At 41.3% G+C, this 22,931-nt stretch overlaps 2 protein-coding genes across 3 annotated transcripts; both read right to left on the bottom strand.

Moving 5' to 3' along the window:
• Positions 1-1,058: 1,058 nt before the first annotated feature.
• b3gnt2l (UDP-GlcNAc:betaGal beta-1,3-N-acetylglucosaminyltransferase 2, like) lies at positions 1,059-7,909 on the bottom strand. The gene is made up of 2 exons (XM_039786370.1): positions 5,444-7,909; positions 1,059-2,554 (listed from the first exon to the last, which is right to left on the bottom strand). The coding sequence occupies exon 2, from the start codon at positions 2,408-2,410 to the stop codon at positions 1,145-1,147; it is 1,266 nt and encodes a 421-aa protein (XP_039642304.1). The 5' UTR covers positions 2,411-2,554; positions 5,444-7,909; the 3' UTR covers positions 1,059-1,144.
• Positions 7,903-22,168, bottom strand: napab (N-ethylmaleimide-sensitive factor attachment protein, alpha b). Of its 2 annotated transcripts, XM_039786384.1 has the most exons (12): positions 21,942-22,168; positions 19,288-19,305; positions 18,943-19,022; positions 18,575-18,691; positions 14,361-14,407; positions 14,138-14,215; positions 13,949-14,004; positions 13,658-13,742; positions 13,455-13,559; positions 11,537-11,605; positions 8,174-8,224; positions 7,903-8,017 (listed from the first exon to the last, which is right to left on the bottom strand). In XM_039786384.1, the coding sequence occupies exons 1-12, from the start codon at positions 22,037-22,039 to the stop codon at positions 7,916-7,918; spliced, it is 906 nt and encodes a 301-aa protein (XP_039642318.1). In that variant the 5' UTR covers positions 22,040-22,168; the 3' UTR covers positions 7,903-7,915. The 2 variants fall into 2 exon arrangements, with proteins under 2 accessions (XP_039642318.1, XP_039642327.1); XM_039786393.1 differs by lacking the exon at positions 19,288-19,305 and having other exon boundaries at positions 21,942-22,166.
• Between the last annotated feature and the right edge of the window lie 763 nt (positions 22,169-22,931).

Genomic DNA, 22,931 nt, shown 5'->3' with positions numbered 1-22,931 from the left:
CTTAATTTGCAACCAATCTTGAACTTTGGACAAACTCTTGTAAACGTAGCTGCTGTCTAAACGAGCCATCCTCTCCGCTGGAGCGGTATGGATGTATTATAAGACCAAAACAAATACACGTGGCTACTTAATATGCACGTGAATGACGCAGCGTTCTACATTCTTGACGATGTTGCCGGTTGTATTATTTAGCAACAGAATTGTCTTATTTCAAATTAGGCATACAGGACTAATCGGAGATCATTTTCTAGTTAAGTAGCCTATCTAGTTATCATTATGGATTTTCCATGTTTTTAGGGGTTTGCTTACTAATATAAAAAATATAGCATTAATTTAGTAAGAAAGTGAAAATATCAAACAAGATGATGTGTATTAGGTATAATTTTATTTTCGTTATTTGAAAGTCCGGCCCCTGGAGTGCCTGCTTAAAAAGATTCTGGCCCTTGGAAAAATGTAGTTGATGACCCCTGGTCTAGCTTTGCTGCTAATGGCACAACATCCAGTGGCAGTGGCTAGCTGGTTAGAACCATTTTCTAAAGCATAGGTGCAGCGTATATTTTCCTGCTTTTTTATCCTTTTCCAATCATACCTATGATATTTCTTTCAGGGCCAGTAAAAATGTAGAAGGGGCCAGCAAAACTCTGATCTACTGGCCCCGGGGGCCAGTGGGGATTTTTTTTTATGTTGAGCCCTGCGACCACCCCGACGATAGTGGTGAACTCGGTGAACAGGGTAGTGGTGAAGATAACGTCATACACCTGTGTTGCAAGAAATGTTTCTGTACATTGATGTCAGCTCTAAAAATCTGCTGTTTGTTCTTTGAACTTAAGATAATTGTGCCTGAAAAGTCCTAGAAAAGAATGTGATTTTGATTTGATGAGTGAGATTAAGAAGATATGGGAACCCTGAATATGCTTTATGCTTTACTATAAGAAAGCCAAAATAAAAGTTCTAACCGCTTGCTTTAAAAAAAAAAAAAAAATTACTTTTGATACTTAAGTACAGTATATATCAGATACTTTAAGACTTTTACTTAAGTAATATTCTAAAAAGGTAACTTTCACTTCTACCAAAGTCTTTTTCTAGTATGATACTTGTACTTTACTCAAGTATTGCTTTCTAGTACTTTATACAACACTGCTATTCAACAAGTCAACAAGGGGCTGTGAATGCCCTTCCACAGCTTCTTGGTCTGCTGTGGGGAGCGCTGGTGAATCAGAAGAAGACTCTTATGTACACACAGGTTCTCACGATCCTCCTCCTTGACGTCAAATGTCTGAAAGCCGTTGTTTGCCTCCGGAGAAACCCCCACAGCCTTAATGCACATCCCAGTGTAGACGTCGTCGATGGGGAAAAAAGGAATGACGCGTGAAACTGAGTGTAGGCGTTGCAGCAACGCTCCAGAGATCAGAAAACCGCCCCCGCCGGCGTACGCAGGGTATGGGCCGTCGTAGAAGCTCAGGGGAACGTAGTACTTGCTTGTAGGGTCCCTGAGGGGATTTGCTGTGCTTATGACATGTCCTACATACAACCGAGAGGCCTTGGAAGGCTCCAGAGACCGCAGGTAGCCGAGTACCGCCGGCGTGTTCACAAACACGTCGTCGTCCCCGCTAAAGACGAAGGAGGCGCTGGGGCAGGTTTTCAGTAGCCACTGGAGGAACGTGTTCATTTTGAGCGTCAGGTTCAAGAGCGACTCGTGGAAGTCCCACTGCACCAGGTCCTTAAAGTGGCTTGCTTCAAATGACAGCAGTGGGGCGAGGTGGGGGTCGTCCAGCGGGGGGCTACCCAGCAGAAACACAGTGCGCACTCGCAGTCCACTCTGATGCGTCCCCTCTCGCCCCCAGGTCTCCCGCACCGCCTGCCTCCGCTCAAAGTTCCCAGGGTTTGACTTGATAGCAAAAAGCAGGAAGGTCTGGTTGTCTCCCTTCCCGTCGCCAGAGATGCACTTGTTGGGTTGATTGAGCAGGACTGGAGGGGTCCTGCACTTCATGCCCTGCAAAAAGTCCTGGAATAAGACTGGGTAGGAGGCAAAGTCGTGCACGTTGTTCTGCAGAAGCTCTTGATTCGTCTCCCTGCAGCCGGACCAATTGGTGTCACGTCTGAAAGGATCTTCTCCCTTGTCCAGATTCCGGAGGGCAGCGTAGAGCAGGCGGTTCCAGTACGCGCCGTTGCGAGGGATGGTCTCTCTGAGGACATCAGAGACGGACACATCGTGGACATCAGGGTGAGGTGTGGTGGAGGATGGTGTCTTCACATCGCTGTCTTGAACCTGGCGGCTGGGATGCTTCTGGAGCCCGCCGGGTCCAGCCCTGCGGCTGTAGGCCGTCTCCAGGTGGAGTGTCGAGTAGAAGTAGATCAGGAACAAAGTGGCCAGGACAACCACGACACTTAAGGTTTTAATACGTCTCATTGGCTCGAGGGGAGTACACCAGGCTATATCTGGTGTGCCGTTCCTAGAAATGGATCATCTTTCGTGGGAGATGGCCCTGGGACCTGGCGTGTTATCGTCTCCACATTACACAGTCTCTGTCAACAGGCGACACACTGTGTGTACCTGCAAACAGAAATAAATTATACGACACCTTCATGTAAATCAACACATTGCAAACTTCACAGCTTTTGAACCTCAATAGAAATTTACAATTAGCTTCAATAAGTATAGCATTAAATGCAAATTGTGAGTTATACTGCCAGATGTTCCCATTGTTTTGTCAAACCACACTTAAACATTATTTTCTTTTAAATTATACACATATATTTACATATTAAAAAGGTCCCATGGCATGAAAATTTCACTTAATGGAGGTTTTTTAACATTAATATGAGTTCCCCCAGCCTGCCTATGGTCCCCCAGTGGCTAGAAATGGTGATAGGTGTAAACCAAGCCCTGGGTATCCTGCTCTGCCTTTGAGAAAATGAAAGCTCAGATGGACCAATCAGGAATCTTCTCCTTATGAGGTCATAAGGAGCAAGGTTACCTCCCCTTTCTCTGCTTTGCCCGCCCAGAGAATTTGGCCCACCCATGAGAGAGAGACATCATGGCTTTCAAACGAGCAAAGTGGCAGTTGGTCAAGGCCACACCCCCACCCTCCACCTTGCCCCACCTCTCTCCTCCTCAATAGCTACAGACACAGAAATGGCACATCCTAAGGAAAGCTCATTGTGGGACTGGCTCAAGGCTGAATTTCGGGTAAGAGACTTCAGATACAGTGTTAGGGGACCACTAAGGTCTATATAAAAGAGACTTCAGATACAGTGTTAGGGGACCACTAAGGTCTATATAAAAGCATCCAAAGAGCACCAAGTCATGGGACCTTTAAAAGTAAATGAGTTTGGCTGCTTTTTTATTCTCATCCTTTGACATTTAGCACATTTTTAAATGCTGAGAGAGGCACATAATCAACACTGGCATGCCTTCTAAACAATAATCTCATTGTTTCAAGGTTGCGTTGTTTTCAGTATGAGGTGAGCAAAAATATCCCAAACCCCTGGCACTTTCTGGAGAAAAACAGAGCCGCTTTTAGTACTGATATGTAAAATTACAGTTAAATGTCACGGTGGTGTCTAAATTTGCCGCAGGTTATGTGGTCTTGCAAAAAGGTAGCCTGAAGCTATACTCTGATGGGACGCACCTGAAAACACCATTCTCCCAGGGGTTTAATTAGGAGCAAACCGGCTTTGTACAAATAAGCAGTTACAGTGAGCCCTGAGGGGGCTTCCTGATTAAACAGCCTCACAATACATTCTGAGGTGTATGAATTTAAGCATAAGTTGGAAACATGAAATGCAAATGGTTACCAAGTTACAGGCCATTACGGATGGCAACCTAAAGGCCTATTTGTAAAATTGGATCAACCTGCCGAGACTTAAGCACACTGAGTTACAAAGACACCGGTTGAAACCTTTAACCTCCTGAGACCCAAGCTTCTGTTGCCAAGCATTTTTAATGCAGCCAACTATTTGGGAATGTTGATCCAAACTACTGCTCAGCTGATGAGATTCTGCTGAATCAGGGGGAACATCATCTTTATCACTTTACCTTTTGTAGCTTGTTACTATTGCTAAAATCTGTCAAATGTGTTTGCCACATCAAACTACAAACGCTATTAAGCATAAACAAACAACTTTCAACCGTAACATTTGATGGGGAAATATATGCATTAATCCAAACCCTGTATTACCCTTACATGCTAAGGGTGTTGAAATTAATCATTGCATCGATACATCACGATGCGGACCCGGACATCGATGCAGTGACAGACATAATCGATTATTGCCCACTGATGGTGCTTGTTGATTCTCCGGTCACTGCTTTTGTCGTTTCTGCCTTTTGTCTGTTGTCTGCGGTGTTCAGACTCCGATACATTCAGGAAGTGTCTTTTTTAAGAGAAGATACATTAAAAATGGAGAGTTCAGACATATCTGACTGCTTTAATTTGTTGATGAAAAGTAATATATATTAATATTGAGGAGGTGACGCATCGTGATATCGAATTGATTTGAATCGTTGAACCCAGTGAAGATTCCTACCCCTAGAAGGCACCATTATTTGACTATAATTCTAATAATTTAGTCTCTGAAATACTGTAAAGGGAAAAGGTGTATGTCTGCAGTTAAACTACATGACGATTTAAAGCTGTGAATGTTGAATTGAATAGTCAATGCTTAAATGCAATGAGATGAGAAGGCTATTGTTATATATGGTTGTTTAAAGGTGCTCTAAGCGATGTCACGTGTTTTTTAGACAACATTTTTTGTCACATACAGCAACATCTCCTCACTATCCGCTAGCTGCCTGTCCCCTGAACACACTGTTAAAAAAACGCGGTCTCTGGAGACAGCCCAGGATCCACAAACGGCAATAAAAACAAACTGCGCCGACCTGCACCACCAAACACAACAAACAGCGTTCCAGCCAACAAACAAGAACGATTTGGGAGTGGGAGTTGGGGGGTTAGTGCGCAGAAGGGAAGGGGAGGGGACGGGATGAGGGAGGGGCGAGCTAACCCCCTAATCCTAGCCTGCTAAACCACCTGTGCTACCCTAATACTACCCCTAACCGGTCTCAAATAAGACCCTCATCATTTGGGACACTCAGTTTTTGGGAAATAATTTGTGACGCTAAACTGCACGTAAGCCTTCAAAAATATAACGGCAAGTATGTTGTTGCGTGTCATTGGGCATTTTTTTAAAGCGGTATAATCTATATCGAAATCCTGGAGGTTTCTTAGTGGGTTAGACTAGACTACTCTAACACCACTGAGCAGTTTCTAAAAGCATGACTACTAGCACACCGGGTCCTGTGCGAATTACTCGCGTTGCCGTGTTCCGTTTTCGTCAACAAATTAAGAAAGAAGCGAGGCTGCCTGGCAAGTGTCCACGTGCGCCGTGGTCCCGTTGTTTTTTTTTTAAAAATGAATAGAGAAGTGACCGGTTAGGTTACCTGAAGCTAGGTTCAGCGCAGCTCCACATAGCCATTTAAACGTGCGGATGCTTCTGATTCCAAACTTCGCCCAGGTGTGTCAGGGACGCAGGTGCCTTCTCTCCTTCCAGAAGTGGAATGAGCTCGAGTCACAGTAACAGTAGGCTATAGGCTAGTCCATGAACAGCTGCCACTAGTCTTTCAGTGCCGCTCTCGCCCTAATCATCTCTCCCGACGGCCTTTATATACAGAGGCTTGCAAAAGTATTCATACCCCTTGAACGTTTCCACATTTTGTCACGTTACAACCGCTCGATGGTGTTTTTTTGCCCCCAACTGCTCCTTCCAGGCAGCGCTGCGACCGCTGCCTTCAAGGCACCTCATAGGAAGGCACCTAACCATAACCAGTGCCTCCCAACGGTGCCTTCCAGGCAGCGGTGCCTTCGGCAAAACACACCGATAAACGTTACAACCGCAAACGTAAATGTATTTCATTGGGATTTTATGTGATAGACCAACACAAAGTGGCGCATAAATTGTGAAGTGGAAGGAAAATTATATATTTTTTTTTTGTTACAAATAAAAAAACTGAAAAGTGTGGCGTGCAAAAGTAGCCCCCCCTGAGTCAATACTTTGTAGAACCACCTTTCACTGCAATTACAGCTGCAAGTCTTTCGGGGTCTATGTCTCTACCAGCTTTGCACATCTAGAGACTGACATTTTTGCCCATTCTTCTTTGCAAAATAGCTAATATCTGGTATGTTCCTTGGGCTTCACAGAACAGCTGTATTTATACTGAGATTAGATTACACACAGGTGGACTGTTTACCAATTAGGTGACTTCTGAAGGCAATTGGTTGCACTGGATTTTATTTAGGGGTATAAGAGTAAAGGGGGCTGAATGCTTTTGCACGCCACGCTTTTCAGTTTTTTATTTGTAAAAAAATTTGAATTTCCTTCCACTTCACAATAATGCACCACTTTGTGTTGGTCTATCACATAAAATCCAAATGAAATGCATTTACATTTGTGGTTGTAATGTAACAAAAATGTAGAAAACTTCAAGGGGTATGAAAACTTTTGCAAGCCTCTGTATTTAGGCTACATGTTTATATGCTGAAATTCAAGTCCATCTGCACGAATGTTCCGCAATAATTCACAAGAACCAACATCATTTTTTATAAATTTAGTAGGAACGGACAGGATTACATTTCACTTGAATTCTAATTTATATACAAATTGATAACGGAATCACTGCAGGTCTGCAGGCAGGTGGAGGCCACGCCCAGGATGTCTGAGACAGGTTTATTCAAACGTTTGACAGGAAACATCACTGATTTACACATTATTTAAGTAAAAATGTCTCATGAAAAATCACCGGAGGGTAAATGAGCACAGTGTTCAGATCAGTAAAGCTCCTTTTTCTTCAATGTATTGTATTTCATGCAGGCCTTTTTTTCAGCCTGGTTAGTTATGACAGAAAACAAAAGACTTTCCAAAAAAAAAAAACACGCACTTAAGAAATAACTCCTATACACTGGAAAACGGCTGCTCTAGTTTTCTCATGCTTACCAAACCATGCAAATTTTCACAAAAGTGATGAGCTTCTTTCACCTTTGTTTGTGAAATAAAAGCACTTTAAATGGGAATGACAGAAACAAGTAGCAAATTAATTGATAACACTTCTAAAAGCATGATTTCTTTTTTTCATCAAATCTAGGTGTTCACGTCCTGAGAACTTTGCAGTGTAAGGCAAAGTGGGTATTTGCCATGGAATAACCTCAGAAACTGTCGCTGGGCCTCTCTGCTTGGAGAGAAGCTCTGCAGCTGACATGAAGTGCTGTTTTATTACAGGTGCCCTGATACACTCGAGCATCCAAAAGTACCAAAAGCCTGTGTGTGTGTGTGTGTGTGTGTGTGTGTGTGTGTGTGTGTGTGTGTGTGTGTGTGTGTGTGCTTTAGTCTATATTGGCATTTTGGTCAGTCGAGTTAATTCTGAAGCACATTCTGGAAAACATATTTTGTTGATCAAAGTGAGTAAATTGGCATCCTCTCATCCATTTTATACTTTTAGAGATTTTATAGATTTTAGATACTTTAGACTTTAATTTTAATTAAATAAAAACTTTATTACACAAGTGTGCTGGTATGAGTATTAGGTATTGCAGCCCATAATGAATATTTTAACTGATATTGGGCCAACACCTGGATCAAAACAATATACAACTAACATACTGTGTGCGGCATGCACACGGGGGAAAATAGTGTTCATACCTGTAAGGGCCATTTTTGGAGCATTGAGCGGAGCGGATTAAAAAGGCAAGAACAAATACTGCAGATGGTGGCAAAGAAACACAGCATCTGAGAGGGAATATAAGGGCCTAATGGTCAAACAATTATGATTGCTGCTAGGAAAGGGGAGACGCTCAAGGCAAAAAGAAGAAGGCTGCAAGTCGGCTGTAGAGGGCTTGAGACTTGTCCGGAGCAGGAGGGGTCAGCGCAGGTCGCTCTCCTCATCCTGGATGGTTTTCTTGATGCGGAGAAGCATGGTGGTGAGCCACTGGTCCAACCGTGAAATGGTGTCGAATTCCTTCACCTGAGAAATGAGCAGTTACCAAACATTAAATACTAAATCACATACAGCCGCAAACACTGTAGGACACTGGTGTCGGTGCAGGATTTTTTTTTATAATTTACTGCTGCAGAGAATTGTTTATTATGCTAAAAAAAGAACAAAAAAAAAAAAACTCACCGAGTCAGTATAGGCATCCACGTTCTGTTCTTCATAGGCATCTAGAAGTTTCTGGTTGGATAAAAACAATCATTTTTTAACATTAGAAAGGCTGCCTACAGACCAAAATACACCGTGGGGGTGAAGAAAACTACTGAGATGCCCAAACTACAGACTATAATACACTGTCTGCTAGGGCTGCTCGATTATGAAAATAAATAAAAATCATATTTAACACGATTACTCATTCACTGACTTTTGGAAAGATGCTGCAATTTTTTAAATTAAAAAACAGTGAAGCTGTTAGAACAAATCAATAGTGCAAACACCTTGAACTGTGAAATTTCCCTTTATACTTTTCCTGTTTGAACTTTTTTTTTTCTTCAATCAGAACACAAGACAAAATAAGAGTGGTAATGGCAAAATTACATTTAAGCATGATTCTTTATATTTTGTTTCTCTCACAATGCTGAAAGGGAGTTTCTCATTCCCACATGTAGATTCTGATTCTCACTTAGCTTTGTCTGGAACATAATGTGAGCACTGTCTGAACTGATAAAAGTACAAGGCCACAGTAAACTATCTCTATGTGCAGATTCAGTTTTCCCATGCCAGTTGAGACGTAATTGGGGGTGGGGGGTGTGAAAGCTGTACAGGGGGGAAAAACCGCCAAATAATTGTTTTTCTCGATTACATTGTTTTTGTTATCGTTAGTAGCCAAAAATCGTAGTTTTTAAAAACAGCAGCATTCTTACACCAATCACCTTTGTTGGGAGTAGGGTATGGGTATCGTTTGTTTTTTTTTCGATTCCGGTGCTAAATCGAAACTTTTAAAACGGTGCCTAAACGGTGCCTGAACCGGTACTTTTCAATAAAGTTAAAAAAAAAAGAAGAAGAAGAAAAATAAGGGTAGTAAACAACAGTCAGTGACTTGTTTATTGCTAAGGCCATGGTCAAAATTAAAGATTTAATAATAATGTAATAACTATAACAATAACAATAACTTATTTCACCAGTATATTGCTGTTGAACCCCAGATGGGAAAAGGGTATTTTACAATTACTGTGAATGCACCACGAGGCTACCTGTTTTAAGTGAATGCACCGTCTGTGTTGTTTAATTCCGACAATGGCAGCTGCAAGTGAATGCACCGTCTGTGTTGTTTAATTCCAACGACGGCAGCTGCAAGTGAAAGCACCGTCTGTGTTGTTTAATTCCGACCATATAAACATACTGTATATCTATGAATTGTCAGTACCCGATCCGTTCCACCGGCATGATCCGTTCTGTGCATGTGCAAGATGATACGTATGCCATGACGTATGCGCAGATGATAATACCGTTTTACGACCTGCCAAAGCCGGTCTACGGAAAGCCATTCCACTCCCTATTCAGCCCCATTGTACTGAATTTGGTTGCAGTTCCACCAGAGTTCCACTGGGGGTGATCGCGGTCCAGTGCAAAATGAATGGGAGTCTATGGAGCTAGACGGCTAAATGTGGCTCTTTCGCCTGATTGTCGTTGAGAAACCTCAGATTTGATTGTAGTTTTTGCAAGTTCAACATGGGAAATTTGAATGAACGAGTACTTATGTCCTTTTGATTTCTTACAGGGTGAGTCGTTGTAGCCCATAACACGCTAGCATTCTGCTAATGAATGCTGATTGGTCATTGAAGGTCTGATTATGATCGGAGAGCCAGCTTGACGGCATCCAAAGCAGAGCCAGAATGTCAGAGTGAATATTTCGGCGAGGTCTTTAAAACATTAGCAAACCTCTTTCTAGCACGTGTATTAACAGGGAGAGCCTTACCTGTTAGCTGTGTTGTCGATGCTTCGAGAGAACAAAGGAAGCCACTCAGAGCTTGCCGTAAAGCAGTATCTCTGGCCGTATATGTGTATGACGTCATTGACATTTTAAAAGGCTTTTTAGAACAAAAAAGCGACTTTAAAAAAATCTAACACCCAGCAGTGTGTATTTTCTCTGCCTCCCCTTTCGAATGCAACATTCAAATTACTAGACCAAAAATTATATCCTGAGAAAAGTGGGTTTTGAGGGGTATAGCTCCATAGAGCCCCATTCATTCTGCACTGGCCTGTGAGCGCCCCCTATATGGAACTCTGGTGGAACTGCAACCAGTTCAGAACCCGGAAGTAACGAGGGAGTGGAACTTCTTGGTATATTAGAAGTTCTTTGGACCTGCCCAATCTGTTCCACGCTAGCCTCCACCGGGATAGCTAACAGCTAATTCGGCTAACCGCTAGCCGACAGCCTTCAGTCTAAAATAACACATGCGCAGAACGGATCGTGCAGGCAGAACGGACAGCTAGATTCAGTCTAAAATAACGTGAAGTCAAACATAATGGGAAAAGCAGGCTACAGCTAAATTAAGACTTTACAGTAATAACAATAAAGACAAGTATTGAGTGATTGTATTTTAAATGAGCACAAGTAGAACTGACGTAACAGCTGTTATATATGTTAACGTTTATTTTCAAGTTTTATTTTGAGGGTCTTTTAAAGTTTACATGCTGTCTCAGCTAGCGGTTAGCCGAATTAGCTGTTAGCTAAACTAACGTTAGCTTAACTGTGGAGGCTAACGGCAGACCGCTACAATCAGCTAGCGGTTAGCCAAATTAACCGTTAGCTAAACTAACGTTAGCTTCCCGGTGGAGGCTAACGGCAGACCGCTATAATCACCTAGCGGTCCGCCGAATTAGCTATTAGGTAAACTAACGTTAGCTAGCGTGGGAACAGATTGGGTAGTGTCGTAAATCCTCGTACCACAGCGCATGCGTGAACATCTTGCGCATGCGCAGAACGGATTGTGCCGGTGGAACGGATCGGGTACTGACATGAATTCCGACAACGGCAGCTGCTGCGCTGCATTGCAGACTGTTACATCCCGCTGTTGAAGTCCTCCACAATGAAATACAGTCACACTTTACACTGTTTAACGTTAGCTGTCAGCATTTTACCCGTGTTTAATCCAGCTGCTAGCTAAAGGTAGGCTAACGTTACATGCTGTCAGGTGTAGTGTAAAGTCAAGCACTGAAATGAGGCACCGAAACTTTCGTTCTTATTCGGTCTCGTTACTACCGTTTACGTCGGCACGGTTCCCTATTGGCACCGAGTTTCAGTACCCAACCCTAGTTGGGAGCAGGCTTTAACTGCCCTAAGCATCCTGGGGCTGTTGTTATATGATACTGGGGGAGGGGGGTGAAATGTTTTTGAGAAACATTTTGCACGAGGCTAATTACAATCCAACTTTCCTTTTCAATTACTAACATGTAGAAGTTAGCAAGTCATCAACAGTTTGGACTGGAAACAAACAGAGATTGTCGTTTGTACATGGATTTTAAAGCCAAAATAACATCAAAGCCTACCTTCACCAGCTTGCATTCTCGAGAGTCTGAAAAGGCGGGAAACATCTCCTCATACTTCTGCACAGCAAGCTGGGTGACAAGAGGATGGTAATTAGGGGTGGGGGAAAAATCGATACAGCATAGTATCGCAATATTTTTCGTGGCAATACTGTATCGATACACAGACACCAAGTACCGATCTTTTATGACATGTGTTGGTCAGTTTCTCTGCTTGACAATCACATTTTGCAGCAATAAAATTGAAGTGAGATGAACAAACAGAGAAATGTATCTTTTTAGATAAAACAGATGTTGACAAAACTGTCCTTTCGGGACATCATTTTAAAATCGGGAAAAATCTGAAGTTGGAAAAAAAGGGAATACATTGCGCTATATTGCAGAATATTACAATATGTTTAAAATCGCAATAATATCGTATCGTGACATAAGTATCGGGATGATATCGTATCGTGAGGCCTCTGGTGATTCCCACCCCTAATGGAAATTAGAAAAAGGAAGCTCGCGTTATGGGCCGTCCACGCCAAGAACGATAACTAGGACAATAACTTGTAACTTATATATAGTCTTACAAATCATTTAAACTCAGGCGTCCACGTCCCAGCTAGAATGACAACGACAGTGGCGAACGATATCATTGGGATCACTTTCAGAGCAATTTAGTGAATGATAGAAACACTGACAGCCAATCAAAATTTTGATCGGCCCCAAGAAGATAACAGTCCCGGTGCGGGACAAGAAGACAACCCCCCAGAGCGAGGGGAATAAGAGTTTAGGGAAAAGATAGAACGAGGCTCACTCGGCGGAGCACTAGACAAATAGCTCCGACTATTTGTCTCGTGCTAGGGAAACTTGGTCTCTGCTTTGTGATCCGCAGATCTGTGTCTGTAACTCTCCCGCTTGACTAATTAAAAACGTACTCGTTCTAAATAATGCTATCGTCTCATTGATTCTTGTGTAGGATCGGTGTAAAACCAATTTAAGAATATGCGGGGAAGAGTCATTGTTGAGTCAGGTTTTGGTACCCTTTTTAGGGACACACGGAGGATTTGCCCAACAGATGGTCTATTTGTTTTACACAGGTAGGCCAGTGGTGTGGTGTGGCATTTCCTCTTGGTGGGGCGATCATTTAGGTATCCTCTGTGTATTTTCTTACTTCTAAACATTGGTACTTTGAAAGAATTCCTCGGGTCACAGAAACTACTGAGGGTGAATCTTGTGCTTTGGATGGTTATCAGACTGTCGGTGATGTGTCGGTGTTTTTGTTCCGGTGCTCTGCACAGATCTGACCCCCGCCTGACCGCCTGCTCTTATCCCTGGATCTTTGGAGCACTGTGCACCGCTGTTCTCTAGAAAAAGGCAGCCATGTCCCCTAGGACCGCCGGTAGACAATAACCTTATATGTTTTTGGTTCATAAAAAGTGTAGCGATATTCCTCTATTAGTGTATTACGGTATGTATTATCATCAGCTGGAGCGTGCCGTGCATGCTTTACTCTAGGGCTGCACAATATATATATATATATTTTTTTTTTTTTATCGTCATCACAATATCAACTGCTGCAAAATAAACACATTGTGATTTTTCTTTTTGTTAGTTGAGAGTAGAAAACTGCACTTTAAAATGTAACCGTCATTCTTTTTCACAAGCAGCAGAAGTGCAGCACACTTTAATATCGGTTTATTTATCGCGCGTAATATTGTTACCGCGCTATTCAATAATAATAATAATAATAATAATAATAATAATAATAATAGCGCATATTTTCCTCATATCATGCAGCCCTGCTTTACGCCACCGTTTCTATAACATTGTCATTCAGCAGTGTGAAGGCATGGTTAAGATTATAGTTAGCGTTCTTGGTGCGGACAGCCCTTTATGCTGGCTGTACGTGGACCCAGGTTCGAGTGTTCCAGCTTACTTTTGCATTCAGCATGTCTACACAGAAGTGACAGAGCGCTGCCTTGAAGAAGTGATCCTTGGCACTGTATTTCAGGAGGGTACTGTCCATGGCGTGGGTTCCAACCTAAAAGTTCACAAAAAGTACAATTCAGATTTGTTTTGTTACAACAGTGCAACTGAATAACATGTTGAGATGGAGGCTGCTGGTGAGCACTAGCTCACCTGTTCATAGATCTCAATGGCTTTTGGGTACTGTTCCAGCTGAGCGGCGTAGGTTGCTACTTTCAGAAGGCACTTGTTTGCTGAACTGAAAAAGAAAAAAAGGAAATAAATCAAGAAGCTTCTCAGTTCACAACATTCATCAAGGCTTAAAGACCACCACGTTTCCTAACTTGGCAACCATAAAACAAAAGATGTAAAATGAAAGGAAACTGCATTCATATAAACAAAAAAATAGACTATAACAGACATAACATTACACCAGAGAAAATGTTGCTTATCTAAAATAGTCACCTGGTGGATTCTTCACCTTTGTAATAATCTGCTGCCTGTTCATAATGAGCAATGGCCTGGGATGGGAAACAGATTGGACATAAGAATCTTAACAATTTCCCTGAGGGGATCAATAAAGTATCGGGATTCTGATGAATCTGCCCTGGAATTAACACATAAAATAATCCACATGAAACACAGATATCTGACCTTGTCGATGTCCACCATCTCTGTCTCATATATTTCAGCAATGGTGATGTGATGTTTAGCTGCGATGGTGAAGCGCCCCTAAAACACAGAGAGAGAGAGAGAGAGAGAGAGAGAGAGAGAGAGAGAGAGAGAGAGATCAACATGGGAGTTACATGTTACAGAAGTAAATCGCTTCACATGTAATCATTTAAAACTAAGAAGAGTTCCGTGTTTGTGTACTCACCATATCGGTGTAGATCTCAATAGCTCGGTTTAGGCAGTTTATGGCCTCTGTTGAGAAATATATATAAAAAAAATATATTTAGACATGACATACACCCACGTCAGTGCAATTATTCAGGGAATTCACACCGACAAAAGAATAAAAGTAAAAAATAAAACTTGCAATATCAACATAATAAGAAGCAACCAGTTGTAAGAAGGTTCAAGACAAGGGTCCTTTTAACGATGTTCCTGTAGGGCTGGGTACTGAATTCAACACTTCTTACACAACTACAGAATTTTTCTCTATGGTATCGAGTATTGAACAGTGCCTCATCATTTAATACCAAAGTTCAATACCTAAGGAGTAGATCTCATCAGCGTCAGTGAGCCAATCAGCACGCAGGACGCTTCTACCAAGCTCTAATAAGGTCTGAGATTGGCCTGTAGAGGCACACAGGAAAACCTCTACGTTACACAGAGACGGGGCTCACGCAGTAGGAGCTGGAACATAAAAAATTTATGTAATTTCTTTTTGTTAAAATGGATTTTATAAAATTGGTATCCAAAAAAGTATTTGTTTGTTTAGGAACTGGTATCAAAGTCAAGGGTGTTGGTATCGGTACCGGAAATCTTTGAACGATACCCAGTAGGGCTGGGCAATATATCCATATTGTGATATGAGACTAGATATCACCTTAGAATTTGGATATCGTGATATCGCGTTAATGTTGTCTTTTCCTGCTTTTAAAAGCTGCATTACAGTAAAGTGATGTCATTTTCTGAACTTACCAGACTGTTCTAGCCGTTCTATTATTTGCCTTTAACCACTCAGTCGTTATATCCACATTACTGATGTTTATTTATCAAAACTCTCATTGTGAAAATATTGTGTTAAAGCACCAATTGTGAGCTCTACAATATCGCCACAATATTGACATTGAGGTATTTGGTCAAAAATATCGTGATATTTAATTTTCTTCATATGGCCCAGCCCTAATATTCAGCCAATGTTCCTGTGCCTCAAAGAGGGAGACCACTGGGTATTTACTTATTTTATCTTCTCCGGTGCAAAGCATGTGTATTTGTTAGGGTTGGGTACCGACGTAAATGGTAGTAACAAGACCGAATAACAACTTTCAGTGTCTCATTCCGGTGTATGCCTGCCTTTTTTTTTTCCCAGAAGCATCGCTGCACGGGACACTACGTTACCATTAGCTAGTAGATTAAACACAATGGGTAAAATGCTGACAGCTTACGTTAAGCGGTATAAAGTGCAGACCTGCCAACATGTACGCATTTTTCGTACTCGGCACGCATTTTGACCCTTAAGTACGCTTGTACGATTCGCTGCTCTCTAGGTACGCCTTTTGTTGTATCTCGCATTTCTCTGGTTTCAGTTTCTATGCAATCTACATCTATGACGTTGATTCTGCCGCTGAGCAGTGGAGTGAAAAGCTTTCGGCCAATCAATGCGCTGCATTTTAACCCTCCGCCCACCTGCCCCTCCTAGCCAAATGCTTCGCACGTTTAATTCAATTCAGTGCCTCAGCAAGCCAGGCTGTCTGGATAACTGTAGGCTTGCATGCCATGGCTGAACCGCCTCAAAAAAAGGTTCGGAACGATTTCTTAACGGGAGAGATGGCCTTGCCTCCACATGTCCATGCTACCTCACATAGACAGTATATAGAACCTCATCACGCGTTCTGCACCGAGTGCAAGACAGACATCGACATCAGTCACCAAGGGGCAACAGGTAACGAACACAGTCCCATAAACAAATACTCCCCACCCCCCGAAACATAATGATATTAAAAATAAATGGATGATAAGAAAAAAACGTTCATAGTGTCCATCAGTGATGGGAGTAACGCGTTACAATTCAGTGGTTGAAATGACTGCAGAGACGGATACATTTGCGACACGGACATTATTTTCCTGATTTTTTTACGCTGCGTTGAAGCGAGCTGTCCCGTCACTGTTCCCCGTGGTCAGAGCCAGAGACGGTAACTGACAACATCTGTGTCCTGTCAGTGATGACAGCAATGTGACCGAGCAACTGACAGATAACATGTCGAGAATTAATGTTTAGTCTTGCTACACGTAATATTACATTTTATCAGCGGTGGAAAGTAACTATAGCCTACCGTCGGCTACTTTGATTCAATTTTAATTGGGCATTTTTCATTTAATCCTACTTATTAGGCTACTTCTAGTCCACCACAATTCAGAGTCAGGTAGGCTATTGAACGTTTTACATAACTATTTATTTTATAGCTTTAGTTACTTTGCAGCGTCAGATTAATAATACAAAATAATATGAATAAATTATGATGTATTAAAGTGGATAAAGATGAGACTTTGTTGCTCAAAAGTAATGCAAAAGTAGTGTAACCATTACAATTCAGAGACAGTAATATTGTAATCTAACTAGTTACTCTCAAATGACAGTAACTAGTAACCAATAATGTATTACATTTTGGAATTAACTTGCCCAACACTGGTGTCAATAGGCTAGCCTATCACACCTGCCATCCTTCCCATTAGTTGGGGGCATTTAGAAAAGTGGTGGAATGGCTAGAAAACTAAAAGGTTTTAGAAAGGCCAGGTGCTGATTAACGTAAGATAAAGGTAACAGTTAGGCTATTTATGTGATGTGATGGCAACTGACATAATGCAAAGTGTATCTGAAAATATCTGACCCATGTTATTTATTAGCCTATAATTGTGTCTCTGTCAGGCTTCAATCTGTGCTGTTTTAGTAGTTGCTTTAGGCCTATTTAAAGTTGCTTTATGAGTAAATCATAACTTAAACTACTTAATTTCCCTTCAGTAATCAGAGGTACTGAAGTACTAAGAAGTACTTAGGCATATTTATTAGCTCTCTCTGCCTCCTGTTGGTTAGACTAACAAATATATGGGCACAAAATATTGGACAGGATATAAGAAAACATTTTTATAGTAGTTTCTCTACACATACAGCCATTCATCCACTCCTCTACACAGTAATAATAATTTATTGTAATCTAGAAGGCCAAACAATGTATTTTCAGGTGGAAGAAGTTTCCATGGGCTATGCCTCCTGTACAACAGTTTGTTTTCAATTCAATGTTAGGAGTGATAGCAGTAATTGTATAACATTTATGGTCTACTTGTATATGGTTATGGAGTAACTAATAAATCTTGGGGTGGGGGGGGTGTGTGTACTCATAAAATTTCTTCAAGGTTGGCAGGTCTGAAAGTGTGACTGTATTTCCCTGCTGAAGATTCCAACACAGGACGTAACAGTCTGCAGCCTGTCCACAGCTGCCGTTGTCGGAAAAAGAACACACAGCCAGCCTTGTGGTTAGGGCTGCTCCCTCTTAGTTGATTAGTCGACTAATCGGGCGGTTTTGGTCTTAGTCAACTTAGATTTCTTTAGTCGATTCGTCATGTTTGATAAATTTTTCATGCTGAATGACTTATTTCCAAGAAACGTACGAGCACATATCTGTTAAACACAAGAATAAAAGTGGTGCTTTTGCATGACTCTTTGCGGAGAAACTCAGATTTACAGATCTGTCGATTAAATCAACTAATCGATTAGTCGATACAATTGAATGAGTGTTAGTCGACTAAGAATTTTTTCAATCCAGCACAGCCCTACTTGTGGTACATTCAAAGTTATTGTAAAATACCCTTTTCCCATCTGGTGCTTGTTTTTGTCATTTAACAGCAATTTACTGGTGAAATAAGTCATTGTTATAAGTTATTGTTATTACATTATTAATGAAATAATTTAATTTTGACCATATGGGCTTAGCAATAAACAAGCAGTTCTTTAATGTCACCAACCGTCGTTTTGTGCTCCTTTTTTTATATTTTATATTATATACATTATAAATATTCATCCATCCATCTTCTTCCGCTTATCTGGTGTCGGGTCGCGGGTCGTCGTATATTATATATATTGTGGTTCAGGCACCGGCACCGTTTAAAAAAATATCGTTTTAGCACCGGTATCGAAAAAAGAAAAAAACGATACCCAACCCTAGTATTTGTCCACATTCCCGGTTTTGGAGCTACACAGTGACAGTGAGAAGGAGCCGTGAGTAATGCTGTTAAAACTCTTCATCTGGAAGATCCTAGCAACATCAAATGACACTGGCTTTGTGTGCACGGTCCAGTGGGAGCGGTGCAGCGGCTTGTAAAAACGGGGATTACAAGCTCCCGAGGGTGGTGATGAGCAATGATTACCTTGTGGGTCTGCTTTTTTGAATGCGTTTCCAGCGTCTATGAAGTTAGTGGCTGCGTCGTGTTTGCTCTGCATCTGGAGGTGAAGGCGTGCGGCTTGGGAGAACGCGTTTCCTGCAGCTGAGAAGAAAACGTTGCATGTTAGAGGATTGAAAGTCAGTAAAGATCTAAACAAGGAAAAAGGGCAATCATTAGGGCTGCACGGTATGAGGAAAATATCTGACATGCGATAATGTTTTTTGAATATCACAATAACGATATTACTTGCGGTACATAAACAGATGTTAAATTGTACTTGGTTCTGCCCATATACTGGGCAGCCCTAGCAATCATTACACTGGTTTTATTTAACCTGTAATAATTATTCTTACCACACCAATTTTTGGCCATTTTGTACATGTTGGCTGCCCTCACATACATGTCACAGGCCTCTTCCATCTTGGAGGAACCCCTGTGGGACAGCACACCGATTAAAGAAGACTTGTGCAGACGATTGCTGGGCGATATTGACAAATAGCAAGTGCCATAACAGTTAATAGCTACTATATTGATCATTATTTGGGCATTCACTGTTCGCTCAGCTTAAACAGTCCAAATAAGTTCAGAAAGTTGTAGGATTTAACTCACAATTGTGTTGTCCAAAATGAATCATTCTGAGCAAATTTAATCATTTGAAGAAAAAAAAAATTATGATTCTATTCAAGTTATTGTTTTACCGTTGTGAAGAGGTTTTTCTGATGTAATGAAGAGGAAGAAAGAAGAAATCTTTTATTTGTCACACACACACACAATCATACACAGTACAATGTGCAGTGAAATGTGTTCTCTGCATTAAACCCATCCTAAGTAATTAGGAGTGGTGGGCAGCCATAGCCCGGGGACCAACTCCAGTTGTACAGCCAGTCCCTAAGTCACGGGCAATAGACCTTTTTCACGGCAGACATGTTGACATGTCATAGTAGGAAAAGCACAGGTGTATTCAAAACCATTAATGATGGCTGTATTCCACTTAGGAGAGGCCCTGGTATTGTGCATGCTGACTCCCTGAAATAGCTTACTGGGACACTTATACCCCGTTTACACGTACATGGTTATTTTGAAAAACGGATACATTTCCCTTCGTTTGTGCCTCTGAAAACAATTCTTTTCTAAAAACCTCCGGCCAGAGTGGAGATTTTGGAAAACTTTGTTCTTAGCATGTAAACTGAGACAAACGGAGGTTTAGGCAGGGCAGCCGAGAGAGAGAAAAAGAGGAAGTGATTCGTTGCTGTTGTTGCTATTTTCGGGATTCTGATTGGCTAACGTGGGCTTGAGCTTCTCGTTTACACCACCACCTACAGGTTTGGCGTGCTCTTGAAGGCATTGGCGGCATATATACACGGGTACGTGTAAACGAACACTTTTCTGAAAACTGACAGCTGTGCACGATGTTATTTTTTAAAACGGAGAGGTTGAAATGTCAGTTTATGAAAATAGCCGGCCACGTCTAAACGTAGTATGAATGGAATTGAGCCATCGTTAAGGTTATCAATTTCAGCTGTGCTTCTCCTATGACAAGTCAAAATGTCTGCTGTGAAAAAGATCCATGGCATGAGTTAAGCGTGATTTACACTTCTGCGTAAAATCTACACCGTGGCTACGTACGTAGAGACACAAACCTAGGCCGGACGCTACGCCGTAGCCTGACGTGCACCCCTCGAAAAATTTAACACGTCGCGGTTACGTACGTCGGGGCTTGGTAGCATTAGCCTATATATTACACATTACTATACCGACTGTACCAAAGGAATTCTCACGCTAACACACAGAGCATTGCGTACAGTATGTGGCCGACCTACTGTCACCACACACCGTCCGCACACTCTCTAGGTCTAAACCTAGGTTAAACCTACTGAGTGTTACACACACAATCGGTTTAAGAGCCGTGGTGATGGACCTTTTGAGTCCGCAGCACCGAGACTGGGCAACGCTCTGCCTCATCCCTACGACCTGCTGTTTCTGCGGACTCTTTTAAAAATCAGATAAAGACCTACCTTTTTACACAGGCCTTTGGTTGACCTGTCTGCACTTATTTTTTCTGTATTACTTAGGGATTTTAATTGTGTTTTATTATGTATCATCTTGTATGTTTTATGTAAAGCACATTGTAAGTTTCACCTGTGAAAAATGCTCTATAAATACATTTTACTTACTTGCTTATATTTCTACTATGTTGTGAAACTTTGCACATTCCATGGACAACTTTGCACATTTCTTCACACTACTACTACTACTACTAAAAACGGCACAGTGCCTTCATTTTAATTCGTACACGTTTTATAGTATTATTTCATCTTTTTTATTCTCTCTCTTCTATGTCTCTTTACTTTTGCATTACTTTCTTTTATTGTTAATTTCCTTTTCTCTTAATATGTTTATGTTATGCACTAAAACTCCAAAGCAAATTCCTTGTATGTGAAAACGGCCGTACAGTACTTGGCAACAAACCGGATTCTAATTCTGATATGAATATAGACATCACTAGGTATCATTCCTTAAACACACTATATATTATTCTGGTGTCTGTTGAAGACTTTTTTTTACTCCTCTATCTGTACTTCGGTCCTTGTGCTGCTGCAACACCTGATGGGGATCAATAAAGACTTATCTTCTATCTTAGCTAACTCTGGTCATGCGCGCACGTTTCGGAGTTAAACAGAAACCCACTGTAATAATTGAATCTGAGTCTGGATTGTTACATCCACGCTCAGCTGTGTTGGTGGGTGAGGGCTTAACTTACTATCTGATGCAACTCACAAACCCGTTTCTCTCTCTGCTATTGTAAACAAATGCGATGCAGACATGTGATTTGCACCTACAGACTGAGTGACCTTGCAAGATTTTCCCCAATAGATGGCGCTATGGCAGCATCACTCAAGCGAATAGTCAGTGTACATTAAGTGCGAATTACTTGAAATGTTACACGAATCATTTCGATTACAACCTCATCAGCACCCGGCGTTATAAAGATATGTCAACACTTGGCATTTGAGCCTAGTTCCCTGCTGCATGCCGCTTTTCGTTTGTTAGACTTACAACAGTTAGCTAAGTTATTCTCTGTCCAGCGGTGAGCTGAACGAATATAACGTTAACGTTACACATATCAAGATAGATAAACTGCAGCATTGACCACACTGGCACAACACTGACCACAACAACTTGACGTTAACGTTAGATACGAAGAAGCCCAGTGGTACAGTGGCGTTCATTTGTTTTGGTCCTGCTGCCTCCGTATCTGGTGGTAACCGGTCAGCTAGCTAGCTATCTTCCACTTAGTTGGCCTTTTAGCTTTGACGAAATGAGCTAAACAGAAGCTAACGGACATACTCACCCAAACATCGCTCCGAAAAACGACTGCGAAGATTTCATTTTCTTTTCAGCCTCGGCCACTAAAGCCGTTGCTTCTTTATCTTTTCCGCTATTGTCCATTTTCGTGTCACTGCTGTTATGTTGAGGGGAAGAACGAGAAAATGCGAAAGTCAACAAACTTGCTAATCGGTGCTAGTAGCAGCAGCGGGTTTTGGTTTGTCACGTCACCTGACGTGTCCTGTCATTTCACACGAAAGCTGCTGCTGCATTCAGGTGCTCTTCGTAAATGTTTGGTGAATGGACTTTTTTGTGTTTTTTTAAATTTTTAATTTAAGAACAAAACATGACTGGGACAATAAAAACAATGATGACAATGTAATCATCACATATAACATATCTAAAAGAAAATCGTAACAGTAAGTAAACTATATAAAAAATAAGCTAAAATTACAGGGGACTATATGAAGCATATAAGAAATATACATACACATAGCCTTTTAAAAGATATTTAGCAGTTCACATCCTGGGAAATGACTTCTTATAAGTTATAACAAAATGTGATCCTCCAAGTTTTGCAGTAGTTTTATGGCTTTATTTTATTAATAAACCCAATGGAATAGGCTTTCTGTTTTTCCACTTAGTACATACAGTATATGGATATGATGCTTTCCTATTACACATACTGTATTAATTACAGAAGATATATGGCTGTTAAGATTTCCCAAATAAAATAAGACATCTATTAAGCTGTATATGGTAATACTAGGTATTGTAATACGCATACGTCCAAAATTGTTGTGAGAAAGGACAAGAAAAAAGGATATAGAGCCTAGTATGAATTTAGTTTATTGTACATTGTGTTGATGGCTAGGCTACTGTATTTTTATATTTGTAGTTTATGCTTTGTTCTCATGGTTATGCTTATACTTTTATATTTTGTCTTTGAGTTGCCATTGGCTATATACCTGCTTACCCTTTGAAAGGCTGCGGGGAGCTGAGTCAGTGACAGGGC

The sequence above is a fragment of the Perca fluviatilis genome, chromosome 2 (genome assembly GCF_010015445.1).
Source record: "Perca fluviatilis chromosome 2, GENO_Pfluv_1.0, whole genome shotgun sequence".
Taxonomy (NCBI): Eukaryota; Metazoa; Chordata; class Actinopteri; order Perciformes; family Percidae; genus Perca; species Perca fluviatilis.
Note: the sequence above shows the minus strand (reverse complement) of the source record. Positions and strands in the feature narration are given on the sequence as shown.

Coding starts and splice junctions, on each gene's coding strand:
- b3gnt2l (XM_039786370.1), bottom strand. CDS start 2,410: ATGAGACGTATTAAAACCTTAAGTGTCGTGGTTGTCCTGGCCACTTTG.
- napab (XM_039786384.1), bottom strand. CDS start 22,039: ATGGACAATAGCGGAAAAGATAAAGAAGCAACGGCTTTAGTGGCCGAG. Junction 14,216..14,360: donor TTGAGATCTACACCGATATG/GTGAGTACACAA, acceptor TCTGTGTTTTAG/GGGCGCTTCACCATCGCAGC. Junction 14,005..14,137: donor AGATGGTGGACATCGACAAG/GTCAGATATCTG, acceptor TTCCCATCCCAG/GCCATTGCTCATTATGAACA.